Below are 21,477 nucleotides of genomic sequence, written 5' to 3' on the forward strand. Positions count from 1 at the left end.
CATTTTCAAATTCATATGAAAATAGAAATTCATCCAAAGTTTTGCTTGTATCAGTGGTTAGCTAAATGCCTCTGGAAGCTTCCAAGTTGGGGGTGAATGTGATGTCCATTGCCTATTGTATGTCTCTGGCATCTGATTATTGGGGTACCAGTGAGACTCACCATTGAAAGATTCAGTGCATTCTCAGTCCCCAGGAAAAGTGTTCCTGTCCCAGGCTCCAGCTATCCTGGGAGTGTCGTGACCTCATTGTCCAGCAACAACTTGGACAATGTGTCTCACCAGTTGAATGGTCCAGGGAACACACCAGACAGGAAGCCATGGAACACAGGAGACATACTTGCCTTCAGTCCAGTGGGGTGGCATTTTAAGAGATTTCAATTCTCCGAAAGTGGGTGGCATCTGGCAGAGGTGGACTAGATGCAGAGGTTTGAAAGGCATCAATTCATTTCCAACTTTTCTTGGAGCAAGTTGCTCACTAGGAGCTCTCTATGGTCCTGCCTTCCCAAGTCAACTCCTCCAGAACAGACAAGGAGTCTTACAGGACTGTTTGGAGCTTGTGGGGGGAGTGGGGAGTCTCAAGAAAAAAGGGAAAGGGTACCTCTCCACATACACAACTTTCTCTATTATGTTATCCAGTACTTGAGGGCTTCCAGTCCCCAACCTAAGCATTTTATAGCTATGGGGCATGCTTGGGTGACTAGTGTGTAACTTCAAGGCGTACACCTCCCCTAAACATATTCCCCCCTTTTCAGGATATTCGTTATCCTGCCCCTCCTCTTATTTGGAGGCTGGGTCTGCCTAGCAAAAGTATAAATAAAACAGCCATACAATATTTTAAAAATCACAAATTCATTGTAATAAGAACAGCAGCATTAACACCTAGAAAATAAAACAGCAACAATATTAGTACAATAATAACAATAATAAATAAAAACTTCCAACATTCCTGTTCCTATGACAAGGAAGTTCAAGGACTGTGACCAATTTATTTTTGAGTCTAGACATGCTACCACACCACAGCTAATCTGGACACCACCTTAGCAGTTGCAAATAATTCTAAAAGGACTCCAGGTGGGAGAGGCATACTTCTTGCAATGATAATTATATAAATGAATCTAATTTTCCCCAGTGCAGCCCTATGTACTTCGCATTTGAAGACTGCTCTCATTTCAACACAAAAATGCATACAGACCACCTTGGTGTTTACACACTGGTTGAATGCAGAGCCACTTTCATGACATACCACAACCATCTGGTTTTGGTCTTGGCACAGACTGGCTTCTAGGGCCCAATGAGAGATTTTTAGGAAGCTGCCCATTTTCTTTCTCTGCCTCTTGTATAGAAAACAACCCTTCTTTCCCCCCTATAGATTCCTTTAACACAAGGAGTCTTAATGGAAGGATTGAGAGCCTGCCCTGCAGTATCTATTACCTCATTAGAGTCTGTGCTCCAGAAATAGGATTTTGATTCAATTAACTTTTATGGCTGTGCCTTATAAACTCCTCAACTGGTTTCTCACTTGATAAGCTTTTGGGATTCCTTTGCTGAAGGAACAGGAGCACTGCAGTGTAGAACCAGAAAGCTCCCCGGCACTAGTTTGTACTAACCCATATATATGAAGAAAGCTAGCCCCACAGGCAACATTGAGTTCCAACTCCCCATGTTCACAAGAGATTTGTAGGAAAGGATGGTAGGTTGTGATGGATATAGCAACAACTGAATTTTTAAGCTGTCGTTGCAGGGTTGGAATGGCAATTATGGATTCCCTGGGAGTCTAACACTACATTCTCATTAGTTTAATAGGCAAATACAGAATACTTCAGTCTCCGCCTCTCTTTCTCAGTTTCCTGTCCCTCTTAATTACTTCTCCTGGTCACATTTATTAGCTCATACTGAAAGCAATGAATGACACAGGACAGAGTGTTTGGATTTGGGGACTATTACACTTCCCTCCCTAGCCTAACCCACCCACTGATTAAAGTGCACTAGCTTTTGTTTAAATTTATGAAAGGAGCATTTTGTTAGAGTAAGGTGATCGCCCCATGAAAGGCTGGTTTCCTTTGTCTGGATAATTCCACACAGGGTTGCAAAACTACGACTTGAAATCAGTACTTATTTAAATAACTCTCTTGCATCTGTGTAATTTAAGTAACTTGAAACTGGAATACAGATTGTAAACCAATCCACGTTCTCTGGATTTCACTTCAAGTCAAAAAGAAAGAAAAAATGATTCACTTAAAGAAATAAGACAGATACTAGCTACTTTTAAAAAATTGTAGTTTACTTGAAATCTGAAATGCAGATTGGGTGGAAGAGACTGCTGTTCGCATGTTTGTTGATCTGTGACATTTCTATCCCACCCTTCCTCCATGAGGCTCAGAGTAACATGCTTGGTCTTCTCCTCAGACGGCCTTGGCCCTGTATGCCTGAAGGAGCATCTCCACTTCCATTGCTCAGCCCAGACACTGAGGTCCAGCTCCGAGGGCCTTCTGGTGATTTCCTCACTGCAAGAAGTGAAGCTACAGGGAACCAGGCAGAAGGCCTACTTGCCAATGGCACCCTGCCTGTTGGAATGCCCTCCCATCAAATGTCAAGATCTTTGCATTTGAAGGAGAAAACCCACAATATTGTACACCAAGCATGAGGAACCTGTGACCCTCCAGTTGTGGCTGGACTTCAATTCCCAATAGCCATTGGCTATGCTGGTGAGGGTTGATGGGACTGTGGGCTGCAAGTTATCCTATCCTGTCCTGTCCAGTACAATGCATGTGCAAACAACTCTCTCAGAAATAGGGACCTGTTTAGGTTTCACAGCAAAGCTTTTTTTTTTTGAAAGATATATTTGATTATTATCTTCTTCTTCACCATAAATATGCATGTGTATTCACAAGGAGGCCCATTAACCTAATAAACTCTTACCTGCTCTAGCTAGCCTGTGGTATATATCTCTTGGGTGATTTGCCAACTTCCTTATTCGTAGTGCTTTTTATCTTAAAAAATGTTTAGGGGTACTCTCATTTTGACTCAAGAAAATCACCATTTTATAGTTCAAATCGGGGAAAATAAATACAGTAAGTGGACAAAAGTACAAAGATTCACAAACTGTTTAGGGGTATGGGTACCCCTGTGTCCCCACAGAAAAAAGCACTGCTTATGCATAAAAATGGGGTCTACGATAGCAGGTAGTAGCAAACCCACCATCCACCCCAATTTTATATCCTGGCTGCACTCTGACACTCCTTAGCTACTCCACGACAAAAGCAGAAGCAAATTAGGATGTAACTCTGCCCCACAGCTAAAACATCTTTAACAGTAAACACTTCCAAGCCCTAGTGATGGATTTTTGACCCACTGTCTGTCAGACAATATTAACAGATGGCTGAGCTTTGGATCTTTAACTAGGAATGCAGAATGGAATTCTGCATTTTCTGTGGGTGGGGGGACCTAGAACTAATAATCTTGCATGACAGAATCATAAATTTGTTTGGTGCTTTAGGGACATCCACAAATGATGGTTTACTTTGCTGATGATTGTAGAAATCCAGCATCATATTATTTACATCCCCTGGTTTCCTGCAATGCTATTATGAGTTTCACGATGTTTACAGTCATTTTAAAAGCTTCATTGTCAGGCATTCCAAATTTCTGCCATCACTTTATTTTCTGTGCTCTTTTCTGGGACTGCTCTGACCACTGACCACTGTGAGAACAGTTTGCTGGAATTAGATAGACCATTGTCCTGATCCAGCAGCCTCTTTATCTACTGTGGGATTAAAAAAATACTTTCTACCTTTGTGCTGAATTCAGTTTTAAGTCCTCCAGATTAATAATAAATTTCAAGCAGGAATGGGACAGAGTTAGGGTTAAGGTTAAGTGCAGTGATAGACTTTCTAAAAAATCTCTTTGACCATGACACAAATCTTTCCTCCCCCTAATTCTTATATTACTCCTTGATCCTTATGAGGTTTTTTCCTGCTAAAATTACTGCACATTATATACACACTTCAGATTTCCTAAAGTAGCCAGCCCATAAGCAGATGCATGCAAATATTCAGCAGCGCTTGCAAGACCAAGCAACTGAACAGAAGAGAATCTTATTCTTTACAAAACCCTATATTGCATATTTACATCAGTATCCCCGTTAACAGGACAGGAGAAATTGGGAGACCAGATGAGGAAAAGGACTTGGCACCTGTACCTCTTGGTTACATAAAGGAATCCTGGAAGGTGCTTGTCTTGGAGGAGTAAGAAAAAGCTGCTGGATTCTCCTTCCAAAACACTATTAAAGCGAACAGGAGCCCTGGTGTGTGTGTGTGTGTGTGTGTGTGTTTGCATCTGGGTACACTAGCAGGAAATAAGAGAACAAATAAGACGTATAGAATAGAAATTAAGCAGTCCTAGAAAGAGTACTGCACAAAATTACATAGGCTCCCAAGGCTATTATTTGATGTGTGCCAATATTGATTATTTGAGCTCTTGTTTCCCAAGTTTCTCCCCGCAGCATGACTAGCGATAGATTTCAAGCATTACTTTAGCGCCCTCTAGGGGTACAATAGCTAACTGTGCGTTTCTCGAGGGCAGCTCCCATTCATTAGCGTTACAGTTGTGAAAAAGGAACACTTCGAAGTCTGGTACAGTCTTCTTAATGCATGACTGATTATATAAAGCGTTGTTCCCTACAAACTTCCAGTAAAAATAACTGGCTCATCGGTGTGAAAATTCTGTATGACTGTATGAAAAGATTGCTCAGTAATGTCCTGGTGGGTTCTCTAAAAGCGGCTTGCACCCGAGGAGCAGGATCCTGCTCCCAGATTTCCTGAGCAGTGCATCAGTTTAAAATTATCTCAGAACATTTACAACCTCATTTGGGGGCTCTTTACATGGGTCACCCGCAGTTAGTCCTTTAAAATCAATCCCACATTTGTTCAGAGTTAGGCAATGGTGGCCTATGAGACCAGTAGGGCAGAAAGCTGGGAGCTCAACAGTAGGGGGCGCCAGAGCCAATGACAAGCAGAACCAACTAATTCTTCCAGTTACAGATAGGTAGCCATGTTGGTCTGTCATAGTCAAAATAAAAAATTCCTTCCAGTAGCACCTTAAAGACCAACTAAGTTAGTTCTTGGTATGAGCTTTCGTGTGCATGCACACTTCTTCAGATATCTCCAGGATTCTTGGTATCTGAAGAAGTGTGCATGCACACGAAAGCTCATACCAAGAACTAACTTAGTTGGTCTTTAAGGTGCTACTGGAAGGAATTTTTTATTTCAACTAATTCTTGTCTGTCTCCATCTTCCTCCCTGCCAAGTTTTACAAAGGCAACACTGAGACTGAAGAGGAGGAATTTGACAGGCAGTGCTTGGTGGTGAGCAGGCAGACAGGTGCGGGCAGCTGAGGTTTGTGGGGAGCTGCTTCATGCACCTTAATGGATCGGTTCTCACTGGAGTTAGATTTAAGAAAGACTGTGATGTTCTGCCCTTTTATATTTCCCACCCCACCTTTTCAAGGCTTAGGGGTGTGTGTGTGTGTGTGTGTTAGATGGCCCACTTCAGGAAATGGCTTTTTTGCCATGAGGGAGGGAGCGAGCCAATTGTGTGGCAAAGACTCACGCACATGGCTCAGCGCATGCAGTTATAGGCCTTTAACATGCCTTCTGAGCATCTGACTTAATGGTTATCGTGGTCCAATTAGTATCTTTGAACCTCCTCATCCATTGGTCCCAGGGCCCTTCCCATATGGTCTGCCCAGTGCTTTTTTCTATTAAAAAATGTTTAGGGGTACTCTCATTTTCCTACTCATATTGAAATACTGCCTCTCAATGAGGTCAAACTTAGATTCACAAAATGTTCAGGGGTATGCGTCCCCCTGCATCCCCGAGAAAAAAAGCACTGCTCCTGCCTTACAGCATTTGGAAAGCCTCTGCGTCTGGTCTGCCCTTAGGGCCAGCCTGAGGGATTTTGGCACCTGAGGTGAATTAGAAAATTGTGCCCCAGAATACACACACGGAAGATTCATGCCAATTTCTTATAGCAAAGGCCACAGCATAAACTGCATTGCTGTTGTATAGGGTGCTTCTCTCATTCAATATAAACTTCAGGAAGGGGAAAGGAGGTGATGCTGACCACAGTCACCCTCCCAACCTTAGTTTTCTGTGCTTAAGACAGCAGTGGCAGCCTGTACAGAGATGGCTTTCCCCTCCCTGTGCAAAACACCCAAAACTATGGTTTTCTTTGGGGGTGGGGGGACAGCCAGCACCAGCAACTGGCACATGGAGCTGTGAACACTGCACATCTGGGTGAGAAACACATGTTGCACTTGAAAGCAACTCCACCGAAATGCAGGAGGTTTGTTTACAAGCGAAGGGGACTCATGAGCCGGACAGAAGGAAGCAGAAGACCAATGCAAGGCAGTAAATGAAAATGAAGGTTGCAGTCACACTTCCCTGTATGTAAGCAGCATTGTTTAAACCCGCAAAGGAATGAAATTGATAAATGCTAATTGCATTTGGGGATTGCAAAACCAGGAAGCAATGCTGGACAGGAATGTCTCCCTTTCCCTGGGATGGGTTTTTAGCAAAAGGGAGGCATTTGCAAGACTTTGCTCGCTGGTCTCTCTCTCTGCCTGCCTTGGGGGCAGTCGTAAGTGGCGGCAACTGGAAGAGAAGCTGTGGCTGCTGTCACGGGTGCTGGATCTGCTGCCCCCTGTGGATCCTGCTGCTGGAAGTGGTGACTTCACCTCACCTCATGTGTAGGCTGCGTCTGTCTGGCCCTAGAGGTGGGAACAGGGAAAAGATACAGCAGCTTCTATGCTATGGAACTCCTTCATTAGGGAAGATCCAATCGACTTCCTCCTTGATGGCATTTCAACACTAAGCTAAAATGCTCTTGACTTTATTGCTGACCGTTTAGTCTTATTATTGGTTGATTTTTTAAAAGCAACAACAACATTGCATAGTGTTTTAAATACAGTGGTACCTCTGGTTGCGAACAGGATCTGTTCCGGAGCCCCGTTCGCAACATGAGCAGAACGCAACCCACGTGTGTGCGTGCATGGGTCGCGATTCACCACTTCTGTGCATGCGCGTGATGTCATTTTGAGCAACTGCGCATGCGCAAGCGACGAAACCCGGAAGTAACCCTTTCCGGTACTTCCGGGTCATCATGGGATGCAACCTGAAAAGATTTAACCTGAAGCAAATGTAACAAGTGGTATGACTGTACGGTAATTGTAGGTTTGCTTCTCACTTACAAGTTTCCGCAGTATGCTCCTGCATTTCACTTACTCCATGTTTATGCCGCTGCCATGAGATGTGGAGGTGGGATCTGTCTAGTCCCAGCCTTGAAACACTGCTGCTTACTCACGTGTTGTTTCTTTCCATAGCATGAAAATGGCTTAGGCACTGTTTGTCAAAGAGCTACCGTCTGTGTTGATATATAATCTATTCCAAGCACTCAGAAAAACCCTTCAAGGCCTTTTTAAAAAATTTACCTCTCTAACATGGGTCTGACCATAGGCTCGGCTCAGCTAAGCTGAGGAAGCCTGTGTTCATCTTGCATTAACAACCGAAGCTATAAATCAGTTTGGGACATTTATTAAACAAAGCAATCAATGATGCTGTAGAACGTACCTTTGGAGCTCCTATTTGCTGACCTTCCTTCTGTGAATGGAAGTGAAAATAAAAGTACTTCAGCAGAAATAAAAGTACAAAAAACTCTCTCGGTGTCAACAATACTTTATTGCTGAACAATCCCAAGAAATTTTGCTGCCATAAGTAAAGGACAATGGCCCCCCAATTCCTCATACAGAAGTTGTCAATTCAGTCTTTCTTTGGTGAAGGACTGAAGCTCAGAGATGGCGCATCCACTTTGCATGCACAAGGTCCCAAGTTCAGTCTCAGACATCTCTGGGTAGGATTGGAAGAGACCCCTGCCTGAAATCCTAGATAGCTCCAGTCTGTGGGCCCAACATGGCCTGCCAAGGGTTCAAATTTGGCCTGCAAGGCCATTCCTCCAAAATCATGCCCATATGTGGCATCAGGTGCAGGGCAGGCAGAGACACAGCTGCGAGCTCACAATTGGGAGCCTTAAAGTACACTCCCAATCGTGCATTTGAAAGGGAAAACAGGCCCAGCACCTGTTTGCTGTATTGCAGTGATCCAGCTGTGGTTCCTAAGTGTCTGACAGCCATGTGGCTATCAAGCGGGAACAGCTATGCCAAGTGCTTTGCCGGCCCTATGCTTGGCACTTCCCAAAGAGCCGGCAAAGCCCCAAGTGCTTGAGAGCTGCTGATAAAGAGATTTGGACAGGTGGGTGGGACAAACCACTCGCCAATCATCTGATGTCATAACTGACAGGTGGGTTGACCCAGCCACCTGCCTACATTGGCATGTGGAGATAGGGCCAGGTAAAGATCTGGCTGGTGGAGCCAAATTGGTTCTCCATCCCTGTTCTAGAACTATAAAGTGGTCATTCTTTATGGGAGGGGTGTTTCTAGGACAATGGTGAAACTGTGAAGCTCCCTTGTTATTTTTGCTATTGAACGTTGCGTGTTGTTTAAGTAATCTTGTTATATTTATAGTATTGAAATGTGGTTTTTTTGTATGTTGTTATATTTGCTATTGTTTTGCTATGTTATGATGAAGTTGTTCTCATAGAGTTTGAAAATTATTCCTGTTTCCTTTGTTGTAAGTCGCTTTGAACATGACTTTTTGTATGGAAAAATGGCATACAAATAAAATGAATGAATGAGTGAATTCTTGAACAAAGCAACTTCCAACAGGGCAGCAGCAACATGAAACAGCAATTCAACAAGGGATTCCATTCTATCACCTGTGGCTTGAATAGGGATCAAAAGTTCCTTAAAAATAATAATCATACTACAAGCGTTAATTTGCTTACCAATGCCAGGATGCCAAAGTTAACAAAAACTGTTTGATAATTATGGTATTAATAGAAACCATTCATAATTTCTCCTTTCTCCTTTCTCCTGACCTCACTATTTAACAATCTCTCCTACTTCTAACCATGTGTATACGTATACCTAACTCAGGATTACACACTTTGTGTCTGATGAAGCAGCCTGTGACCCACAACAATTTATTTTGGCATAAATGCCACAAGACTCTGTTTTTGCTGTAACATATGAACACAACTACCACTCTGGAAATTGATATTCCTGTCATCCTTGAATGGGTCTTGTTGCTAGTAAGAGATAACCATGATAGGTGAGGATAAATACATTATAAGGATGGATGCATAAACTATGCGAGGCACTTGGATACTAAGGGAATTGACAGTTTCAGGTTTAAGTGCCATTACAAACTACAAGGACCAACTCTTGTCTTTCTGAAGAGGGGGAAACATGTTCCTCTTTCTTGTCCAGTGCCTTTGATGACTGCAGAGAGGAAATTTGAAAGCTGATAGCTTCCCAGAAGGTCTTGCTGTCATCAAGGAAAGTGGCATGGCAGACTTGGTAATGCGGCAGGCCAGGCTCTCAATCTTCATGTTCCTCATCCACAAGAGGTCCAGGTGGTGGCAACATAAGAAAGGGCCTTTTCTGTGGTGGCTCCCTGTTTGTGGAAGGGTTTTTTAAAAATGTATTTTATGTTCTCAGTTTTGATTTTTTGTTGCGAGCCACCTTATGATCTTTGGATGAAGAGCAGCATACGAACTTAATAAATAAACAACATAAAATCAGTACTACCACTTGTTACATGAAAGGTAACTCTCTCAAGTCTCTGCAAAAGGAAATATCTCTGATGTCATGGACACTTCCTCCTCCCCCTCAAATAATTTTGTTTCCAGTTAAGAACTTATCTTAATCTGCCTTTTACTTTCAAGCCAAACATGCACCAGCTCTCATATGCCTTTAGCGAAAGACCCTCTCCCAACTCGGAACCTCTCCAGACATCCTTTTTATTGCACATTCATGATTACTTGCGAGCATGATGCTATTTGGGGCAGTCACACACGATCCTGCTTTCAGTAATGATTGTGCCTGCAAAAGGTTTTGTGGTGGTTACATTGCTTCATTTCCAGTAACTGCCTGTCATGTCACTTCCTGCTGAAGTCCATTAGGGTTTTTTCTTAACACCACAAGTGCTCTGGTTTATTTTTGTCCCGTTTTCGTTACGCTTTACCTTGTCCAGCAAGCTGAAGCAGAATATATCCAGCCCTAGTGCACTAATACTGTGCAAAGAACACTTTGCAGAATACACCCGTGATAAAAGAAAGGGCCCCTTCAGTGACACCCTGTCTACTCCATGCCTGCAACTGCCTGATATTTAGCAAGTACACTCATACCTTGGGTTGAATGTGCTTCAGGTTGAGCGCTTTCGGGTTGCGCACTGCGGCAACCCAGAAGTAACAGAGCACGTTACTTCCAGGTTTCGCCGCTCACGCATGCACAGACACTCAAAATGACGTCAAGCGCATGCACGGAAGCGGCAAAACGTGACCCATTTATGCGCAGGTGCTCCATCGCGCCTTACATTCCATTCAGGGTGCGAACAGGGCTCCGGAACGGATCCCGTTTGCATCCTGAGGTATCACTGTATACATAAAGGTCTAAAAAACCATGCTTCTCTGGGTCTTGCTAGATTTCAGAGTCATTAGAACACATTTTCTTTCTTGTCGAATATATCACAACTGTAGATGACAAAGCTGTGTTGTTTTAAAAGGAAAACAGAGCATCTCCTGGCCACTTAAAAAACAAAGAGTGTCAAAGAGGGATGCACAATATCAGCTGTTGTTGATGTTAAAAACTTCATTAGAAAAGGACTGCTCGTTTTATGGTAGCATTTGCCAAAAATAAAAATAAAAAAGATTACTGCCTCACTTTTATCCACTGCTGGACTTGCCTAACTAGGCGTTAGCATGGTATTAGAAAGTATTGCATAACATGTTTAAATCTCGTCTGTATTGGGATTTGCAGCTGCATTAGCATCTTATTAAGAATCATAATCTTTAAAAAGTTCAGCTTCCAGATGGTCAGAGCTGAAGGGGTGTCACAGGTAACTGGCCACCTTCCTTCTAACCTCATGACATACTATTATGGTCATTTTGCTCTATTTGTCATGGAGGCAGGGGGAATAAGAGTCCTGTTTAACAATAATTCCAGTTTTGCTATAAAAAGTATTAAGTGCTAGGGAAAGAAGCTGGATTTTAATATTAAGCTGCTTATTTAGGTCTCTAAGTTCTGGAGATACTTGCATTTCAAAACTAATTAGATTGACAGAAGCTTGGATTCCATTACAGCATTTCTAGAAGCAGAAGATTTAGAAGGGGGAAATTAAATGACTCTTAAAAAGGCAGGATTTAAAAGTATGCACAGCCACCAATTATTATTCATCTAAAAAATCCCAGCAGAGAACAACAACTTGATAAGGCAAATTTCAGACAGCGACAGCAGCCCCAAAGCAGCAGAATTTCAGGAAGACAGTGATTTCTAGATTTTGGAGGAGCCCAATGAGGAATTCACGTTAACATTGTGGGGACCAATAAAATAACTTTTGTTGTTAGGCTGGAGTCATTTTGCAATCCAACATATTTATCTTCAGTCAGCACTTGGAATAAAATAATAATAATAATAATAATAATAATAATAATAATAATAATAATAATAATAATTATTATTATTATTATTATTATTATTATTATTAATACCCTACCTATCTGGCTGGGTTTCCGCAGCCACTCTGGGCAGCTTCCAACAAAAGATATAAAAATACATTAAAACACCAGTCATTAAAAACTTGCCTAAACAGGGCTGCCTTCAGAGCAGAGTCTGTTGGAGGGAAAAGATTGCTGCATATATAGCAATTACCAGTGCTTTTTTTTCTTTAAAAAAATGTTTAGAGGTATTCTCATTTTGACTCAAGAAAATCACCATTTTATAGTTCAAATCGGGGGAAATAAATACAGTAAATGGACAAAAGTGCAAAGATTCACGAAATGTTTAGGGGGTATGCGTACCCTTGCGTCCCCCCAGAAAAAAAGCACTGGCAATGGCTTGTTCACATGATCTTAAGAGAGTGAACATCACCTGTTTTAATGGATACAGGCAATCAAGTGAGGAATATGCATATACAAAGCAGTCCTATTGCTAGCCTGATTTCAGCAGCTTCTCTTCATTCCCATCAGCATTAAGTGATTCTTTTGTTTCAGATTGTTAATAGAGGCCCCCCCCCCACAATATAAACTGGATTCTCTTCCTGCTGCTGCTCTGAATATTTAACTTGCTTAGAAGGGCTACCCACAGGCGTCTGACTCTATTTCTCAAGGTCCATTAGATTTTGAACAGCTTTGTCTGGAAGCCTGGAGTTCTTTTTTCCTCCCTTTCTAAAAATGCCTCTGATCAGGTCTGAGCTTTTTTATATTCATTCACGTTTGTGCTTTCTGAAAGGGAAGTAGATGGATCAACCAACAGTAAAAAGAAAAGAGAAACCCGAAGCTTTCCGCTGCATAAACTGACCTGTATCTAAACACAGAGATTTAAAACAACTCTGGAACAAAGAGACGTAACAGCTACGGGGCAGATTGCGCATCGTAGTTCAGTGAATCTCATTCACTTCACACGAAGGCTAAGCTTCGTTCAGGAAGAACGATTCAGACCCTCTCAAAAGCTACAAGTGCCTTAAAGAGTCGAACGTTTATTAGAACAAAACTTCATTTGTTCTCTCCTTCCTTGCAAACATTTGACATAGAATTAGACTTGGTCATGTTTTCAAGGTTTCCCCTCAATGCTTTATATTCAGTAGACAAGCAGCTTCAATCAACACCATGCTGAAAGTGTCTAATAACGTATAGTGGCAGTGAGGAGACATGAGGGTCAGCCTCAAATAGCAAACACCTAACTCAGCCCAGTGTTCCTATGGAGAAGCAGATGAAAGAAGCACTTCTATGCCCATCTGTAGGATCTAGCGGATACCGTGAGTCAAGGACAGAGTCCCTCAGAGGTTATTTGTCAAATAGAGGGATTTTTATGGGCCTGTGACAGAATCTGGATTCCACTATTGGGACTCAAAAGTCATTCCAAATTTTGAATGGCTTAGCTCCTTGGATTATGCTATTCACCATCAAAGATTTCTTGATTGCAGTCTTTGTGGCCACACAATTTTACAATTAGGCATATACATCATTTCATTGGTGCCAAAACTAATTTCAAAGACTCTGGAACATGGAAGAGTTCCCTCCCTAGCCATGAATTCTCCCAGGCAGGGCTATAGGATTGTGCTTACAATTCCCACAAATTCTTTGGCCATCACTCGTAGCTGTGTCTTCCATAAGATTGTCTTCCATAAACACGGTTTTAATAATGAATCTGTAAGTGACTGCGGAGGCCAATTCTGGATCCACACGTCCTTCCATAGTGGGGACATTGGTTTCCAGGCGGGAGTTGATCACGGTGTGGATTTGCCAAGCGTGCCTTCCTCTTAGCACATTTCTCCCTTGCATCCTGAGTTTGAGTGTCTTCAAAGTCCATGATATCTTTGGTAAAGGCTGTTCTCCAACTGGTGCGCTCACAGGCCAGTGTTTCCCAGTTGTCAGCGTTGATACTACATTTTTAAAGACACTTTTGTACAGTAGTTCAGAGCACTGTAGCATCATCAATGTGATTAAACGGAGGATGTGGGCTGTCAATTCAGTTTCAGCACAAGAACCAAGCACCACACAGGTTGAGGACTTCTTTGTGGCAAGCCCTTCCCCCTTCTTAATCTATTGTTACGCACCCGCTATAAACCTTGAACACAATCCTTGCTTTTCTAAAGCTGCCTGCTCAAGTGTGAATCCTAGGAAATATGAATCTCAAAGTAACAACCACCTTTTCCTTTGTGTGGAAATAACTAGTTTGAGGTGCTCATCAAATGCAGCTAATCATCCCTTGCCAAAACGTCTGCCCATCCCTTAAGATAATGGCACATGTGAATCTTTTTTTGGGTGGGTGGTGAAACCTGCTAGTCTATGAAGGAGATACAGTGAAAAGGTATTTTTTAACAGATTACGTTAGCTTCAAAGGAAGGACTGTCAATGCTCACCTGACTAGTGTCTTAACATTAATTGACCCTAAATTGGCCTCAAATCAACTCATCTCACAGTATGCCTCTGAGGACCAAGTTGGAGCGGACCCTCAAGCCACTTGTAAAAACTCCACAGCAGAGCACTCTCCAGATACAGCGGTGGTGGAAAAGTATTGCTTCTTCACAGCCATGGAGCTATGAGTTGTGTGATCAGATTCGCAACTTGCTGCCTACCACTTACGTTCTCCACATCTTCCCTACCTTTCATTTCCCCTCGCTTTCTAGTAAACCAGGGAGGTGAGGGGGCTCGACAGGACAGCGCCCAATTGTGCCCATTCAAAAGTGGTCTTCAGTCCCCTAGAACAGAGGGGAGGAAGCGCAGGCCTCCAAGCCTCTTAAGTTGCCCTCAGGACTCTCCAAAGACCACTCCTCCTTCTAGGCCACACACTTCACTGCTCCTGCTTCACACCCTCCTTGAATGCTTTTGCCCAGCTGGAACTCATCCTTGCATGCCAGATGGAGGACAGAGAAGGGTGTTCAAATGTAAAGTGCACATTAGCTCCTCCAGCCACTTTTGCTTCTCCTCCCTGCCACCAGCACTGGCATTTGACCACTGGAGGGTTGCCCAGAAGTCAAGGTGCCCTATGGTTGGGGGGGGGTATTCCCCATTCCTGCCCCACAGCAATTAGGACTTCAGTAAGAGCTACAGCCCATGACAAATGCAAGCTCTCCAAAAGCAGACAGGAAGGCTTCACATTCCTTAGGCCTCTGGGGGAAGACCATTCCAGTAGGTCCACTGCCCCTAAGGAAGAAAATTGCTGAAGCAAGTCTACATCTCTACAGGAAGTGCGTTGACCAGGCATAGGCAAACTCCAGCCCTCCAGATGTTTGGGACCACAATTCCGATCATCTTTAGCTAACAGGACCAATGGTCAGGGATGATGGGAATTGTAGTCCCAAACATCTGGAGGGCTGGAGTTTGCCTATGCCTGGGTTTGCCTATGACGAGGGATTCCACAAAAACCCTCCCAGATCCAGACCATCCCAGTGTAAGAGAGGCAATTTTGTCAGCAGGGCTTTGCCGCTCAGGGATGAGAAGAGCTTTATGTGCCCAAGTTTCCTCTTCTACATAATCATCAATAAAACAGCAGCTCTGCCATCCTCTGCATCCAGCCATTCCACTTAATTCATCTGTCAGAGAAAGAAGCAAAGTGAAGCAAAGAAGAACAAAAGCAAGTAAGTGGTACGGAAATTAGGGCTTGAGAGGAGTATTTCTGCAAGGCCTCTTGGCAGATTTTGATACGCAGCTTGAACTGTCAAGATATATAGAGATGCCTTCGCTTGTCTTCATCTTGAGGAGAAAATTGCAAGCAGTTCTGGATAAGAAAGGAAACAGGTCATGACCAGAGTCCCAAAACATGTGCCCACTTAACTGTGGCTTAGCTAATAAGCTTCATTGCCACACAGGCACAGATCTAACTCAATTTCGCCCGTTGCCAGCTCATTCAACACATCACTCATTCGTTTTATTTGTATGCCACTTTTCTGCAAAAAAAAGATAAAAATCATATTCCAAACAGCTTACGACAAAGAAAGCAGGAAGACATTTTAAACAATTTCATAATAATGTAGCAAAACAACAGTGAATATAGTAACATACAAAAAAAACCCCACATTACTTAAGCAACAAGCAGCATCCATTAGCAAAGGAGAGTTGCAGTTTCATCTTAGTCCCAGAAACACCTCTCCCATTATATTGCTCAGTGTCCATTTCCTGTAGCCGCTTGCAAAGGCAAGGTGTGGAGTAGCTGGAAACAACCCTCCCATAAAGTTCATCTGATCCGTTCCAAAACTGCAGTCTACTAATGGCAGAAAGATCCTGCTGAAGCTCACTGCCCCAGACTCAAAATATACTGAGTACCATTCCCTGAACAAAACTACTACAGTGGTGCCCCGCAAGATGAATGCCTCGCAAGACGGAAAACTCGCTAGACGAAACAATTTTCTGTTTTGGAGGTGCTTCGCAAAACGAATCTCCTATGGGCTTGCTTCGCAAGACGAAAATGTCTTGCAAGTTCCTGCGGGTTTTTTTCCTCCCCCCCCCTTTTTCTAAGCCGCTAAGCCGCTTATTAGCTGATCCGATAAGCCGCTAAGCCGCTAAAAGCCGCTAAAAGCCACTAATAGCGCTAATCCGCTAATCCATCAATGGGCTTGCTTCGCAAGACGAAAAAACCGCTAGACGAAGAGAATCACAGAACGGATTCTTTTCGTCTTGCGAGGCACCACTGTACAGTGGTACCTCGGGTTACATACGCTTCAGGTTACATACGCTTCAGGTTACAGACTCCGCTAACCCAGAAATATTACCACGGGTTAAGAACTTTGCTTCAGGATGAGAACAGAAATCGTGCTCTGGCGGCATGGCAGCAGCGGGAGGCCCCAGTAGCTAAAGTGGTGCTTCAGGTTAAGAACAGTTTCAGGTTAAGAATGGACCTCCAGAACGAAATAAGTACTTAACCCGAGGTACCACTGTACCAAAAAAATCAATGAACCTAGCAAATCAACCTAACTATCCTAACTATTCAACTTCGGACTCAGTAGAATTTGAATGTGTATAGTAAAAGAACAAGCATATTGTCAGGGGCTCAGGGACAGAGGCACAGGGGAGACAGGAGATGGAGAGCGAATGGGAAGAATCTGAGGACAGCGGGGGGGGGGGGAGAATGACAGTGATCCAAGGGATTCCATGAGCCTCTCCAGCGAATCAGAGGATTCCCAGAAGGGGGCGCCGGTGGTAAAGATAAGGGGGGTCCCAGGGGGGACGCACCAGAAGCAAGAAGCCAGCGGGGACTCCCAAAGCAGCAGCTGGAGATCAGGACCAGCTTCCCCACCAGAGCGTAGCGGGGGGGAAGGTTCCTGTGTGACAGGGGCAGCGTCTCCTCCAGCAGGGAGAGGAGATGAGTCAGGGCTGACCACGCCTCCATCGGAGAGAGGGGGGATGGAGGGGAGGTCAGAGCCAGCCAACTTCCCCGAAGAGGAGGAAAGCAGCGACAGGAGCAGTGTAACGGTCAGAAGGAAGGTTGGGGGCTGGGCGCGCACGCCAAGTTCAAACGTACAGGCGCGCGGGACAGCAGAAAGCCCGGATTCGGAACCAGGTCCTAAAGCCCGCCGGAGGGAGGGGGAGCAATCAGGGGAATCAGCGTCAGAAGAATCTAGGAAGGGCGAAACCCCAGCGGGCAGGAGGACCCAGCGTAAGAGAGAGCGAAGGAAGAGGTGGAGCAAGGCAAGGGTCTTGAACTGGTGTCTGGGAGGAACGGACTCAGACGGAGCTTCGACGGTCTAGGGTTTGAGACGTAGGGCTGCGCGCCGCGGCTGTCAAACCGAAAAGGAACTTCAATAAAGACTTCTGTATATAAAGAGAAACTGGCGTTGGTCCTTTGTGAGCTGGGACCTGAGGCAGCCCTGACACATATTAACAAACTTCTGGGACAATTTGTTATTGTTGGCAAATTCAATAATGATAATGGTACAATTGTGGTAATGTGATAATTATGTAAAGCAAGAGATTGTAAACAAAACAAAAAAACCCTTTCAGAGAAAAACATTACAGGGGCATCTCAAGTCAATATAGAGCGGACCGTAAAGCATCAACTAATGGTGATTTTGAGATATTCAGTGCATCATTTTAGAGCAGGATGCAGCGATATTGACATTCCAAAAAAGGGGACTGGTCAAGAATGAAGATCAGGGCTGCTTTTGACAGCATAGACAAGCAACAACATTATTTCATTTTCCTTTGACTAAAATGGGATAATACACCACTCCATGCAGTGGAAACCATATAGTACACTGAGCACCACATATAAAGGGAGAGAAACATGTAATTTAACACAATGACCACAGAACACGATTTTATAAAAAGACAATTTATTTTCAATGTAAAAAACACATTACACAGCATCGTTTAACTGTTCAACTCATATCTTCCAAAGCCATGCTGAACACATTTCTTTAAAAGCTTCCAGAGCTGTGCCTAAAACCTTTCTTCAAAATCAACCAAAAAGATTTCCTGTCCTTTAAGAAAGATGCTTTTGAAATGTTACCCAATTCGTGTTCCAAATGTCCTGAATTCCCAACTGTGAGCTAGAAGCATGGAAAGAGACAAATCAGGATTGACAGGAGCCCTTAGAATGTTTGACTGTTGATTCCATGACTGCAACTCTGACAAATACTGTTGAACACCTAACTGAATCCCATGCAACTTCTTCTCCACAGAGATACCAGAGAGAGTTAACACAAAACAGAAGCAACAAATATTTTCTGGAGAGACAGAAGAGCTACTTTTTAAAAAGAGGAACAATATAAAATTGGCACAATTGGAAGGAGACTCTGGAGTGGTACTACTTCAAGGTATACTTAAGTACAAGGGAGAAAGCATAATCCCAAACCAAAAGGAGCAGTTGAATCTATCAGCCAGATTTGTTTAGAAGAAAAATAGCTCCCCACCCTCTGGTCTAAGTAGCGTGGACAACAACTTGAGAGAACCTTGCTATGAAAGGCAGGGAATCCCTGAACCAAAATAACCCTGAGTTTCTTTCCATGGAGAGGCAAAGTGTGCAATAAGTGTTCAAAGAAAATTAAACTTTCCTGGGCTAAGCCATTTCATAATTATTGCATTTAAATGTTTTTGTTTATCCCTCAAAATGTGAGAACAGAAAGACTCAAGACACAATGTGCATGGAAGGATAATTTGTGCTTTAGACAACTGCTTCTGCTCCACTTTAAAAAAGAAAGAAATAAGTCTTACAACGTGGAGAATGCAACTAAAATGTTAACTTGCAATATGAAAGGTTAAGACATAGGATTTGTCTAGATGGGTGGGATGTCGGATTAAATATAAGCCACCTGGGGCAATGTTCTAAATGTCAAGTGCAAAAACGGTTTGCCACAGAGAAGGCCCCAAAGGGGCAGATTACCATGGTCAGCCAACCAGAACTCTCATATTTACTAAGCCTTCTGGAGGACTCTAGCCATGTTGACGCCATACAACTTTAAAGTTTGCAGATTTCCAGTGGGTTCCTGCAGCTCTCAAGGAACCTTTCAGGAATCTGAGTTTGGACACCCCAGAATTAAAGCTTGCAAACCTAGCAATATGCACAATCTTACACTGGAGTCAATGCAAGCTGAAACTGGTGATTTGTGAACACCATCTGTGTCTTCATATGAATGTGCTAAGTTGATGTTCACACACGTAACATCCTGCATGCCTCCTTGTGTATGTGCACAATCTCCATTCAACTTGTATTGACCAGTTTACTCTGCAGGTCAACTTCACCTCCAAGCACAATAGAGTAGAATGACCATTTGCTCTTTGCATGAACGTCTTAGGCTTGACTCAAGTCACACATGTTTAATGCCTAAAGTTTTCTGGAAAATGCCTCTGTTCTGAATTCTTATTGCTTAGATATGCTGGCTGTGCTGGAAGATTTAGATGCCTTAAGTCACAGGGGCAGCTCCTTGGATAAGGGATAAAGGTATGTGGAAGACAAGATCTAGGTCCCTCTACTTTAGCACCAGAGATCCCTATCATGATCATTTATCCTAGTGTGTCAGCAAAGGATATGCTGCATTATGCAGCATGCACAAGGGAATCCAGAAAGGGAGCACTATCCCCCATGTATATCCACTGTATTTCTCCCTCCCTCTTTACCCCTACCCTGAGTTACAACTGCAGACACTGATCAATGCCAAAGTCTACTTGGTGGCTGCAAAACCAATTGTGTAAGTTCCCCAATAACAAGCTGCAGATCTAGACTCTTGTTCACTGATCTGCAGGGGTCTTTGTCATGGTGCACCTTAATCTGTCATGGCACACTGCTCTCTGTGACTTTTTTCTACTTGCCCCCAGTCAGGAATGTTTGTACAAGGAGGATTCTGCCTCAATTTTAGACCTTCTGGTCCTTGAGTTAGGTAGACCTGTGATCCACCTAAGAACATCTAGCAGTCTCCATCCAGTTTCTAGAGGTGACATGTTCGTTATGAAAAAAAATTCACCAGCACAGTGAGCAGAAGTGGGAAAAGTGGTGGCACTTCATGTTGAGGCTCTTAGGAATATGTAGGGCACAGAAGCTCAAGCCCCTCTTATCAGTATGATAATAGTGGGCACAATATGAAGCACAGTGGGAGGCAGGGCACTGTAAGAAAAGGTTTGTATTGCTGCCTACTTCCTTTGCAGGGCTGCTAAACCAGCACTATTTTAAAAAAAAAAAAAAGACTTCAGAAACTACAATCCAAGTTTTAGTTTTGGATGAATTCCAATCCCACCAACAGCAGACAAGAGGATTTCCTCGCCAGATTCTGTCCGGAGTAAGGGAACCTGTTCTCTCTTCTCTAGGGATCAGCTAGTTATAAAGGAAGACATTTATTACCTCTGAGCTCTTCCAATTCCATCTTCCTATTAAACAACAAGGGGAAACGTTTTAAACACAAGCCTTGATAGTGAGTCTTAGCTAAAGGTCTGCAGGAAGCACACTGTGGAACAGTTTGCCTGTGGGGGGAAAATAACTATCCCTCAAAAAGTGCCACTTGAAGAAGAGCTCAATGCTGACAAACACTACTTGTGCTCTAAATGTGAAACACTGGTAAAAGGAGAAGTTCTATGTCCAGGAGAGAAGGTCAGACAATTGTTGTCAGGGCATTTTGGCTTGACACACTCAAGTCTGAGTAGCCTCAGGCCTTCCAAAATCCCCTCCCTCCCAAAATCGTGTGCATCCACCTCAACTTTGAAGCTCAGTCCATTTCCATAGACATAAGTCGGCGTCTCTCTCGTCGGGTTTCTTGAACTTCCTTCTTGCAGCACCAACGGGAACTGCAGTAGCCAATCAGACAAGATAAGAGTCCAATGATTGTGGACAGGCCAATGCCAATCAACAGTGGGAATTTGAAAGCATTCAGCACTGAGGGTGAGGGAGAAAGAAGAAGAAGAAATGTTATGCACAATCCAGAGAGAGTAAATGTTTCTTGCAAGTTAGAAAACGTATTCCTTTGCCATTTGTTACTTGCACCTGACCTGGACAGAGAAAGTAACATAGATTCATAAGGATGTCATTGCAGTCCCAGGTCAATTTATAAAGATTAAAAATGTTAAGAGTACTGAAAGAAATATTTGTCAGCTACTGTTATCTATGATTACCTAAACATCCCACCTTCCATTCTAAATTTTAAGAAAAAGAATCAAACACTGAGACTTTCCACCAGCAAATGTCCAGTTTAATCTATATTTAAAAGGCAACCAATTACCATGAAGGCCAGTAATCGAAACAACACTGTAAGCCAGCATAACATGGTGGCTTGGAATGAGCATCTGCCTGTAGAGTAAAATGTATGTTGCTTCAAGCAACTCACATTCAACAGAAAAACAGCAGATTTCTGCAGACTAATTATACAAACTAGGTAAATAAAAC

At 43.2% G+C, this 21,477-nt stretch overlaps 1 protein-coding gene across 2 annotated transcripts in view; it reads right to left on the reverse strand.

Moving 5' to 3' along the window:
* Positions 1-17,924: 17,924 nt before the first annotated feature.
* The window catches only part of PTGFRN (prostaglandin F2 receptor inhibitor), a 77,170-nt gene continuing 73,617 nt past the window's right edge, over positions 17,925-21,477 (reverse strand). For both annotated transcript variants that reach the window (XM_081199626.1, XM_081199625.1), the window contains one exon: positions 17,925-20,970. In XM_081199626.1, the coding sequence (XP_081055752.1) occupies positions 20,804-20,970 (167 nt within the window). In that variant the 3' untranslated portion in view covers positions 17,925-20,803. The remainder of the gene's footprint in view (positions 20,971-21,477) is intronic.

Source organism: Podarcis bocagei (assembly GCF_964188305.1).
Source record: "Podarcis bocagei genome assembly, chromosome: 6".
Classification (NCBI taxonomy): Eukaryota; Metazoa; Chordata; class Lepidosauria; order Squamata; family Lacertidae; genus Podarcis; species Podarcis bocagei.